Source organism: Ambystoma mexicanum, chromosome 7p (assembly GCF_040938575.1).
Source record: "Ambystoma mexicanum isolate Mex_15411 chromosome 7p, UKY_AmexF1_1, whole genome shotgun sequence".
NCBI classification, from domain to species: domain Eukaryota; kingdom Metazoa; phylum Chordata; class Amphibia; order Caudata; family Ambystomatidae; genus Ambystoma; species Ambystoma mexicanum.
The window spans coordinates 836,934,316-836,946,898 of NC_090939.1; the positions used below are offsets into that span (position 1 = coordinate 836,934,316).

Below are 12,583 nucleotides of genomic sequence, written 5' to 3' on the forward strand. Positions count from 1 at the left end.
ATAATAATAAATGGGGAATTCAAACAGAACATGTTTTCATGATATGACATAGACCTAAGCAAGCATTTATCCGTTATGCTGGATTCAAACAGCAGGAAATGGTATGTGCGGAAGGTTTTGCTTTTTATGAATCATAACTACAGGGAATTTCTCCTAAATACTTTTCAGTCCATCATTTTTTTGCCTGTCTGTGCCATTACTGTGACTATACGGTTATATCCATCGTGGGCGTGTTATAAATGCAAACAAATAAAAAAATCAAATTCCAGAAGGAGAAAACCTACATACAAAACCAGTCTTGGTCGCATCCCAGAAGAGGCGGTCCACAAGAAATGCAGACCTCAAGGGTTGCTGTAAGTGAGGAGAAACTTGGGACTCTAGGCACAGCGAGGTCAGGACCCGCATCTGACCATACCTGTGCTACACAAGATGGCGTCTTTGCAGGCGAGACATAAGCATATAATTAACCATTACTGTAAACACAAACAACCAAAAAGTGATACATAAAGTATTTCTTTAGATCACTCATAATAGCTAGACATTTATCTGGGAAGCTTGTTAATTCTTATTTTATAGCCCATCCGTGTCATTGCTGAAGGAGAAAACTCACATTCAACTCAGACTTATTTCAGCATCAATGTGCGCCATCAGTGAGGTCAAGCTTGGGACTCTAGGCCCTGCGAGGCCAGGACTCACAAATTGGCAGACCAGTGCCACTAAGGTGGACAGGTCGCATGACAGAAATAAGTACACACATCTGCATTGCTGGGAGCTCAAACAACCCAAACGTGATGAATGGGAAGCTTTCGTCGAAACATGACTGTTGAGAATGTCTCTGGGACGTTTAGTATTCCATCATATCTCAGCCCATTTGTGATACTACAGGAGGACAAATAAAAATACATCAAAATCCGTGTGAAAAACCCTTCAGGACGGGGCCAGCAGCAACACAGACCTATGTTGCCCTCTTTGGGCATCATGGGTGAGGTCAAGCCTTGGACCCAAAGCACAGAGAGTCCGAGACCCACGTCTGAACGTGCCTGTGTCACTAAGGGTCACTTTTCAACACTTTAAAATTGATAAATGAGTAGCTTTGAATTAATCTATCTAAAGCTGCTGGCAACTGCCCTAGGGCACATCTGTTGCAGTGTCAAAGCCTGCGGTGCGGTTACGGAAAGAGGGAAGCCATCATGAAATCCCTCTTGGTCCCTTCCCACCAAAGGGGCACAACATGGGCTGGGAGGATAGCTCAGGTGCAATGTATTTATCTTGGGAGCAAGACAAAGCAGAGCAACACAGGTATGAATCCGTGACCCGTCTTTAGAGACTGGTCGCCAGTATTAAGCGCGTTATAAAACATGAATTAATTTTACTTAAATAATTGGGCCACATCCTTTATGCACAGGAACAAAAGCAATTCCAGGCATGTTTCGGCAGTAATGTGCAACATTAGTGATGTGCAGTTTAGGACCCTAAGCACAGTGAGCAGGTGGGGGGCACTGGGAACACGTATGCCACTTCCGGTGACAAGCTCAAACAACTGAAACGTAATGGCCGGGAAGCTTTGAATCAATTATAACCGCTGGGAGTTCCTCTGTGGAGTGTTTTAGTCCATCATTTAAGAGCCTGTCTGTACTTATGCAGAAGAGGAAATACAATATGGAAATCAGTCTTGGTCCCACCAGCATAGGGCAGTCCTAACCCAAATGCAAGGGACCACAAGCAACAACAGACGTGTTTCAGCCTCCAAGGGCATCTTCATTGAGCTGTAACACAGCGAGATTAGGATGCAAATTTGGGCATTCCTTTGCCACATACCATGACAAAATCAGTTGATCTATGGCAAGGATAATAGAGAGGAGACGTGGGGCCATTTATTGGAAAATAGTTGAATATTAGAAATGGATGATCTCTAGGAACCGAGTATTCCTAGGAATAGATGAAGTCTGGTGTCTATCTTACTCATGCAATTACCTATGGTCTGAGTTTACCCCATATACTTCCTGACAAAAGAGCAACCTATGGAAACAAGCAATGTATTTCTAGCAGTCACATTACTACCGGCATCAATGAGAGTATGGCGGTTCAGTAAAAAAATGGTGGAAACAAATTGACTGCAACTTTAACTGCACTGACATATCTTGAGTTTAGAAGTGATGTGGAGGTAAACCCAGAGTGATTGGCTGGAGTTTTTTCCTCCACATTTCCTCCAATAAGTGGAGGATTTACTGTGTGAGGGTTTACCGTCCATGGTAAATTCTCCAAAATGCCAATAGAGTGTAATGGGACAGCACCATATACACCACAATACCGCTCGTAATTTGATGGATTTGCTGCCAAAAGGACTTTTGTAATGGTAAAGAGGGAGGATACTCCACTACCTCAACTTCTCATACAGAACCCTCACAATCAACTCTGTGGTATTATAAAGACTAGAGTAAACAGCCTCTACCTTGGAATGCCAGAAAACCTCACAAAAAAATGCAACGCCTCCAAAATTCCACAGCAAGACTACTCCTGAGACCAGATAAAAGAGACCACATCCCTGCAGCCCTGAGGAGTCTGCACAGGCTACTAGTAAATAAAACACATCAAATTTAAAGCTCTCTTAATCACCCACAAATCACTACATGGACAAGGAGACAAATGTCTCCAAACTAAAATCAACTATTACCAACCAGGAAGAAACCTAAGATTGTGCAATGATGTCCAAATAGAAACTAAACACTATGAGAAAAGAAAATTCAGAGGAACTGCATTCTTCTATTTGATAGCCCAAATATAGAACGCTGTACCAAAGGAAATATAAACTGAAGACCACCTAACTTTCAGAAAACAACTGAAAGCCTGGCTATTCAACTCACTGAGACAAGCATAAAAATGCCCAACCCCACAAACCATAATCTGGGATCAAAGCAAACATTGGACAATACAAATATAAGAACCAACAACAATACCACACACACCCAAAGCCAAACAGAAACCAACTAACCACCCTGCTCCTCTTTTCCACACCTGCATACCTCTCACGTACTACACACCCCCCAGAAAGGGCCAGTAAAACTACACACCAAAAAACCTACAAAGCACACACCCACCAGCAAACACACCACAAAACGGAATAGTTATCAACAACAAACAACCCAGACACTGGACGCTACCCCTTTGGACGAAACAAGCCCAGTCCACACAACAAAGCTCACGCTCACAGATGCCAGTTTCTCCTGGTTCTAAAAGCATCAACAGAAGAGCATGACCTATCCCTCTTCCCCCACTAACCAACCCACCCACTTTTCTTACAGAGTCACATGAGCGCCTGGAGACCATGCAAATCGTGGCAGTGCCTGGTAGGAATCAATATAACATAACATAACATGAAAGAGTATGCTGGTATTTCGGATGTATGTGATTTGTTTGTATCAATTTGCCCGCGGCCGATTTGGCTGTTTTTTTACCATTTTGAACGCAGATATATAAGGGGGAAACCCCCTTGAGCCCCCCATCCCCATATATTGTTTATTACCCCAAACCCACCCCCCCCCCACATATATTTACAGTCAAAACGGCCTCAAGAAATTCGACCAAATCGGTCATGGGCAAATCGGCCCTGGTCACCTTGGGTAATACCAGTATTTCCTCTGTAAAAACTGGCATACTCAGAATGTGCCCCAATATAGCTAAGGCCCATGTTTTCATTATTTGGGTATCTAAAAAAAATGCTTACCAAACCACAAGCGAGGAAATTACTGCCCTAAAGTGAATGTTTGCAATGTTTCAGTTTGTCAATACCAACAGTTTAAATGAAGAGTGTGCTCCCAGTGGCATCCCTCTAAATGAATCTGTTTGGGTCAGACAGAAGTGACATAGAAGTAGTCCCAGCTTTACATGTTGATAATCTACAGCAGCAGCTGTTTAAGACTTCAGAATCAATTGTAAGTGATATGAATTGCTTCTCTCTCTCATTACCTTTTTCACTGCTCACTCACACATCTTCATCCTCCTATCCTACCCACCGCAGGTAACATCCTCATTTCTCAATTCCCTTGCCAACTTAATCGCTCAGCTGACATCCAATTGCAATTCCCTAATGGCCCATCGATACCTTCATAGATGAGCCAATCAGCCACATCTCTCCTCATTCCATTCAAGGGTTACATTCTAGAACTTATCTTCAATACAGGAGAAACACGTTTTTGATTCAATAAGTACCATTGGCATGGCTAGATTATCCTGTAACTTCTTTGACAATGAGTAATCGTTTCCAGCCCCCAATTACCCCCTTGCCAAATGATCCTACTGAAAGATTATCTGTGCATCTTGGAATGCAAAAGAGATACCAAATGCAACACCCGAGTCCTTGCTATCACACCCTTTTGTCCCTGTATGACCTGTCCAGGGCTCTGCAACCTGCGGCTCTCCAGTTGTTTTGGACTACAACTTCCATCAACCTGGACCCTTGACTGTGCTGGCGAAGGCTGATGGAAGTTGCAGTTCAAAACATCTGGATAGGTTGCAGAGAAAGGTTGCAGGCCCCTCTGCTAGGCTCCTGGATAGCCAAGAAGCATTCAACTCGAAGCGCTTGCTCATCTTCGACTCACTTCTTCCCGCTGAACTTACAAGCCCTTATCTAAAAAAATAAAACCCAGGACCAATTAGTTTGCTCTTCTCTTATAAAAAGAAGAGAATGAGAACATACTTTGTAGCCCTCCTATTCCAGAGAAGCACAGCTTAAATATTGACGTCGGTTTAGGTAACATCGTGCACGGCTGTGCCAAGCTAAACAGCCAGAGTACACTGAATTAATCCTATTGGCCTATCAAATCAAAAGTAGTCTTTTAAAATTTTAGATGATTTTTGAAACCATGAAGCTCTGTCAACAAACCTCCTCCATACTGGAATCTCTTATGATATTCTCCCAAGCATGTTTCACACACGATTCATCAAATTGCAACAGTTTGGTGCCAACCCTTACCCATAAAGAAGATGTAACTCTTCCTTAAATCCATTGCAAATACTCTCACTCAGTCTAAACCACTAGTTTTCGCATCTTTTGATGTGATCAGCCCTGAATATTTTAGCATAATCGTCTGCACCTGTACCTCTCACAACTTTGAAATATCTGGTGTTTTAACCAATATTAGTACCCGGCGAGGGCGCAATCAGAATGAAAGAGCCATTCTGATTGGCCCTCGCCGAGTCATTACCAGGCCGGGAATCCCTCCGGCGGGATTCCACGGCCTTTGTGCCCGGCGGGGGGGCATGGCAGCCCCTCAGCCATTGAGGAGGCTCGAAGCGGGGCCATCCCCGCTCCGAGCCTCCCCGCGGCTGAGAGGCTGCCTTCGCCCACCGCCGGGGACTCGGGTAAGTCTTCTTCTTGTTTTTTTTAAATTCCCTTCCCTCCCTCCCACCCGCCCCCCAACTTACCTTCTTGTTCCTGCATCCCCAGCGGGGGACGAGGAAAGCCTCCAGCCATGTGGAGACTCGGAGCGGGGCCATCCCCGCTCTGCGCCTCCACACGGCTGGGGGCTTCCCTCGTCCCCTGCCGGGGACGCATGTACATTTTTTTCCCTCTTCCCCTGTCCCACTCCTGCCCTCCCAACCCCACTTTGTTTCTTTTTGATCCTTTTTCGGGAGCGGACGCGCTGGGAACAATTGTGTTCCCAGCGCGTCAGCTCCCAATGGCCGCCATGGAAAGGGAAAACGGACTCCGTTTTCCCCTTCCATGGCGGCGGCCATTTTCTTGATTGTTTCTTTTTTTTTCTGTCCTGAAACACTAGAGTGTTTTGAGACAGAAAAAAATGCTTCTAGTGCCCCGGTCACGCATATAATGCGGGCTGGGGTACTAATAGCAATATGACCCTCGCTGCAGGGGCATTACCGACTCAGGTAATGCCCCGGGACATTACCTGAGTCGGTAATGCCCCCGCTGCTCGGGTCATATTGCTTAAATATGTTTGGCCGCGTGGCAACATTTTTGTTCATCTTCCACTTCAGGTGTTTTCCTGATTCCCTTCAAGAAGCCATTAATAACCTCTCACATTAAAGACATGTGTTTTTAAAGACTTGTTTTTACCACAGACCTATCTCAATGAACCTCTTGTGAGCTAACCGATGAAAACCTACAGCAGATCATTGAAAATGACCGCCACCATGGCCCAACTAGGCAAGCTGATTGCAGTCACAGGACATCACTTCATCATTGTTTCAGTCGGATCTATGTGAAAATATTGAGAAAAAAACACTGCAAATCCGAAAATAGCGAATGTTTTCTTTCTTTTACCCTACTTCACCGCATATATATGCAGCGTAGGCCCCCCACAGCCCCTCATATCCCTCCACATTTATTATCAACTTAACCCATCGCCCCACAAACATATGTGGTGCAATGAGCCTTTAAAAACTCAACATTTCCAGATTTGCAGTGATATTTTTTTAGTAACAGCATTTCCAGCAAAACAAAAGAGGTGATGGCTGGAAGGGTTTGAATTAATCTTAACCTCTGCCATTGCTCTGGGCATTCCTCCAGACCATCGTTCTTCGCCTGCCAAGCCATTAGAAAAGGGCCATTCTGTCTTTCACAAGTGCCCAAAAAGCCTTTTGTTTATCATTCTTGCACCTGCTAGGCTGGCAAACTTCAAACACCCTGATTGCAGATGACTTCGGCATGTAAGAAACCCCACCTAACATGCAATCTGCCTCTACTTTTCTTGATAGCTTCCACCCTTAGAGCTCTAGCCAATCCTCCTTAGGCCGTTCACTCCTTGGTCCACTTACTAGACCTACTATAACCAGGAAGGGACTCGAAGCCCACTAACAATAAGTGGACGAGAAAAAGGCCCATCCTGAATGATCTACAAAATTAGACAATTGAGCCATTTCTTCTTAAATAGCCATCAGACGTAGAACTACAACCCTGCAATTCAAAAGCCACATATGGATAAACATGGACAAATATATCTATTCTATAAATGACACCAACTAAATAAAATGTCCCCTTTTGGCACATTTTGCACTCCCAAAATTGGTCAGTGTGTCCCTGCCTTTATCCATTCTACACCATCCATATATTAATCAAAACTGTTAGATGTTGTGAAATGCAAGCCCATGCCACCAGAGTGTAAGCCAGTAGACTGTGCTTATGTGTTCCAATGCATTTATTTTCCAATAGCAATGAACATACAAATATGGCGAATTACCTGCAGAATGTAATCAGATAAGGCCTGGAGGCTACACACTGACATCACACATAGGTACATGATTTTGTCATATGGGTTGTTGCCGCAACTTCTAGCTGATTGGCTGATAGGTAAAAGTGAGCAGAGGACATAATCAATGCTATGAATCCATGGGCTCTCAGTTCCCATGATCCTGTGTTACATGACGGGACGGGATACAGTGCTGGCATTAAGAAACCGGGGGTTCAGATCTTTTTCAACTAGTGATGGAAATAATAACACTAAGCAAAATGTTAAGTGAATGAACATCAGGGGCAATTTGGCTGATTAGTGTCAACAGGATAGTTACGAGGCAGGACCAACCGCCTATCCCATTGTTTACAGTGGGTTGCGACGGGAGTGAGCTAACATCAGGACGACTGGTGCCATAAGAAGCACAGGCTAGATAATCAACATCAGAGTGACAATAACTATTTCAATACAAACATCTAGGTTGGTAAAACATTAGCATTGTCTAAATAAGACAAAGGAGGGTGTGGGTACTACATTATCTACTTGAGTGTATACATATAGTGATAATGTTCCCCTTTATAGAGGTGAAGACATAGAAAATGAATGTGTCGTGCAGGATCTATGGCCATAATCATGATGGATATTGATAATTAGTATTATCTGGGGATGGAGGTGCCCTGTAGCCTAAGGACCAAAGTAGGAAAGTATGCAGTTCTATTATAGGTCACCATAAATATGATATATATAAAAAAAAGCACAGATCTACCATTAGACATATCCCCAGTTATAAAGGTAATGTGGGTTTTAATGTATATTTGTTGGAAGCTGTGCCTCGCTGTGAAGAATTCACAAGTGCACCGACAGTAAAGGAACACGGTAGACTGTTTGCAACAATGTGGGATACAAGTCAAGACTGGTCATTGAATTACATGATGGAACACAATGAATGCAATGGGATAGTCTGGTATTTTACATGATCAAACTGTTTTGATTTGTACAGTGGGAGGAGTAGAATGGATGTATGCAGATGTGCCACTACAGTACATCATTTACGTCGGTGTGATTTATCGAAAAAGTATCGTTTTTCATTTTTCTAAACATGTAGAATTTGAATTGGAGGAGTGTAAGTGCCCTGCTGTGTTGTCAAGCCATTCCCAGACATGGCAAACCCCAAAGACATCCCAATCACCATCTGTACTCACGCCTCTGTCCAAAACTGACCAGCAAAACACTTTGCTCCATAACCCGTTCCCTTGTCAAAGTTCAAAATCCACACCTGCCTCACAGGGCAGGACGTTCCATGGTGATGATCTCTGCTTATCTAGGGCACTGATATCTCCTGGTTATCCGCTAACGTCTTCAAAAAAGCATTGATTTGCTATCTTGGGCTGGCAACCGCTCACATACTCGTTCCCCTTTCCGTCATGTGCCCTGGGAGCCTGTTCTTGGTCTGCTCTTGTTTTCAGTGCACGCTATCCCTATGTATTCTATCAAATCCTACTTTGATCTTACGTTCAACTTTCAATCAGACTCCTGAACTAGTGACTCCTTGACAAGTGTGATTCAGAGCTTTTTATTGAAGAAGGAGGGCCAAGCTAGGGGGAGTGGCTGGGAGGGTCAGGAGGAGAGAAGCCAGTATCAATGTGACGTGCCACATATTGAAGGATAGAAAATAACCCACGAGATCATGGGTTAATTCCCATGGAAGGGGAGGTAAGTTAGATTAATAAGCAATGGTCACTAGAGTGAGGCACTGTGGGAGATTGTTGTTTACAGTGAGGCGATTAGGTAACTTGAGTTGATCAAATGGAAAAGAGGAGGGCATGTAACTATGCATGATGCTCTGTAGGTGACAACCCCAAATCTTATGTGGCACACAGCTTTAGAGAGCCTTGGAGGTTTGATAAGCGTTTTTATTCTAACTGTAGTGAATTAAGGCGATGTCAGGGAAGGATGGTTTAGCTACATTATGGGGATTTATTTTCAGAGGATTTCATGATACTGAAACCTCAGAGCTGATACTGGGTTCCCTATACTCCTCATCCCTCCTGCCCAACACATGCTCCATACAGGAGCTTGCCCCTTCCTCCTCATCCTATCCCCCCTTTACTCTGCACCCATGTGCAGATTCAGACTTTCCTTAAAACACCAACCACTCCCCCTCCACCACTTGGTTATATCTGGGCTCCCCTAAACCCATATTTTCCCCTATGTCTATTTCCTCACCCATATTCTCTCTTACTAATGTTGTCACTAAACTGTTCCTCCCATCATCTTCTTCCATTTGTAAAGATCCCAGAACGTGAACTGCTATCATTATCTGTGCAGTGTTTTTGTTCAAACACTGTCATTTATAGCCAATATAAAAGTATAAAAATACAATAAGTGCTCTTTTTTCCTTTGTTAAACAAATGAAAAGATTTACATTACAAAACAGCAATGTCAATATAGTAATGAAAACTAATATTTTACAACTTGCTCCTAATATTTTTAAACCCATACATTTGACATTAGCTAGTAAAGGGCTCTAAAATATACTAACTTTTTTCAACATACATCAACGTTTTTTCTAAAATTCCAAAGCCTTTGTTTCCTTTTATACAGTTGAAATTAACTGGTAAAACATTCTAAAAGTAATCACACTATTTCAAATAAAGTTAGAGTGAACTATTGGGCAAAATGACTGATTTGAAAAGGCTGAATGTGTGATTTGGGCGAATTTCGGCCGTTCGAAAATTTCCAAATGGCTGAAAAGTTCGTCCAAATCACGCATTTGGTACTGAAGGCTGCCCTTGCTCACTATATTGTGAGCGGGAGTTGCGGGGGTGTGCCCAGCAGCCACCCCAAAAAAAAGGAAAGGACCCTGTGGCGCCGGTTTCCGATCACAGAAGTGAAAGGGAACAGGTGTTGCAGGGACCCAGTGAGTCGGCAGCAAAGTAAGTGGGGGGTGTGGTGGGGGTTTGGGTAGGGGTGTGGGTGGAGGTGTAGGTTGGGGTGCGGGTGGGGGTGTAGGTTGGGGTGTGGACCAAGTTGGAAAAATGTTCAGGGGAGAATAGACCGAAGAATATTTCGGAAAAGTAATCTTCGGGCTTATCTCCCTTGAACATTTCTACCTCGGTCTTTCAAATGGATACCAATGAGAGCCTTATTTTACAGTTATTTTAAAAAAGCTGTACAAAATAATTATCCACTTATTTTGCTCGAAATTCTTTTTGTCGAAGGCAAAATTGAAAATACAACGTGCAATTCCCCAAAGATAAGATAATGATTTTCCAGCCAATTTTATAACTTGAATTTAAAAGGTGTATATCCCACCTAAAAGGATGCTAAGTGAAAGAAAGAGTTATATCACTTAAGGAATATTTTACAAGCAGGAGGCCACTCATATAGATGTTGACCAGATATGGATTTCGAGAGTCCAAGCGGAAACTGGTGGTCTGTCTCCACCATTGCTAAATAAACAACCGTACAGTGCCCTCCACCTTGGATAATAGTCGCACCCTTTGGTTTGGAGTTAGAATCACACTTATCGTATATTTAAAGAATACATATATGAATGAGTTTAGATACAGTTCTAGTACACCACCGTATTGCTTGCAAAGCTATAAGATAAAAGGACTACTGTTTTTGTTTGTCTTCACAAGTGATGGCATGGGGACTTCATACTCTTTGTTGAAAAACTGAAAACCACAATATTATGTTAGGTTAGGTTTCTTTTTAAATCTGGTAAATTGTCCTACTATCCTGTTTTAAATCGAGGTTATACGCCAATTCATTTGTTGACATAGCTTTTAAAAGGTTCAAAAATATTGCACTGTCTACTTTTTGTTTGTTTTAATAATTCATCTACCACTGTAACATTGAAATATTTCTTTTCAACTGCATCAATTTTTGTCTGTGAGTTGAGTGGCAGTTTGGGATCATTTCAGATTCTTCATTATTCTTCCTGGTATTTGGTGACCATGGGGATTCTGCATTTTGACATTTGAACACTTTGCAAGATGACAGTCACTCAGTTACTCCAGACCCTAAGGTCTACCAGAGAGATACAGACTTCACCTAAAGGTGGCTCGACTAATCCCAGGCAATGTGCACTAAATACACTATAAGGGGAAATGCACTTCTTTTTTGCAGGAATTATACCATCAGGAGCGTCTTATACTTATAGAGGTAAATGTAATCACATCAGATATTTTAAATATCTTCTATTTTCAAAATTTCACCTAATTACGAATTGGGATTGCATGGCATAGCTACCACATGAGGTATATAGAAAGCACTGCAAGGGGCTGATTACTCATATTTAACCCACATACTGTCTATGTAATGTATGTAGTGTACATTCAATCCCAACTCATAATCAAGTTTTTTTAATTTTTTATTGGAATGTATGTTTTGTATTTTTTATTTTAATTTGATTTATTTATATTTACAAAAAAACTAATTTTTACCACTAACACCATTAGCATAATGTGGCCCTCAATGTATTAAATAAGAGTGGAGAAACAAGCATTTTGAAGAATGTGTGGGCAGGCGGCCTTTCCAACAAACTTGAATGAAAATCTATTTTTATTAAGAAATAAACTCACTGGAATCAAATAATATGTTGCTCCAAATTCTGGCCCACCCAAAGTGTTTTTTACATATCAAAGGTTTAAAGACACCAATGTGTTCACGACTACGAATGAGTGCATCGCAAGAAAACATAGTCTACGTTTGAGATGTGTTGCTGCATCGTACAAATAGCAATGGCGTTTTGGTCAACACAGTATGATGGTTTGATGCAGAACCGATTTGTCAGTTTGTTTGGTTTGGTCTACAGAGGCACCAGTCAAGAAACCATGATACCAGTAGTCATGTTTTTGTTTTTTGCAGCTTCGTAAATCAGTGTTCAGCATCAGAGCTAGGAACCTTCTGGAAAAAGAAACTGCTGTCAATAAAATACTCAGGTAAGAACAATAACAATTTGTAAAGTTTCAGTAAGACATGCAATGGTAAATTATGGGATTTCTTCCATGTTTATAGTACGTTGTATTGTATTGTGTAAAGCGCTTCAAACATTAGCATCTACAACACCATAGGTTGGACTACCAAATGTGATCGTCTCACACAAGCCAGGACTGACATATTTTTCCCTGATGTTTATGAAGTCGTAATAGTGTGGTATTGAGGGAGGAGCCCCGTGAAGCCTTCTGTAATTCCAAATCCAAATCTTGGGATACCAACAGATTCAGGGAGGAGCATTCCCTGTTTTTTTCCTGATAAATCCTCATGCAGGCAGACCCTGCATCGCCAGAGCATAATCCATTCTGTAACATTCTCTGGGTTGCTTAGCTCCATCCAAACTAGATAGTTTTGGGGCTTTTGCACTGTGGTCTCCTGTAAAGAGGGTCATT

General features: G+C 42.3%; 1 protein-coding gene across 2 annotated transcripts in view; it reads left to right on the forward strand.

The window, feature by feature from the left end:
• Positions 1 to 12,583, forward strand: part of NALCN (sodium leak channel, non-selective) — a 3,431,684-nt gene that overhangs the window by 2,870,879 nt on the left and 548,222 nt on the right. For both annotated transcript variants that reach the window (XM_069637002.1, XM_069637001.1), the window contains one exon: positions 12,063 to 12,136. In XM_069637002.1, the coding sequence (XP_069493103.1) occupies positions 12,063 to 12,136 (74 nt within the window). The remainder of the gene's footprint in view (positions 1 to 12,062; positions 12,137 to 12,583) is intronic.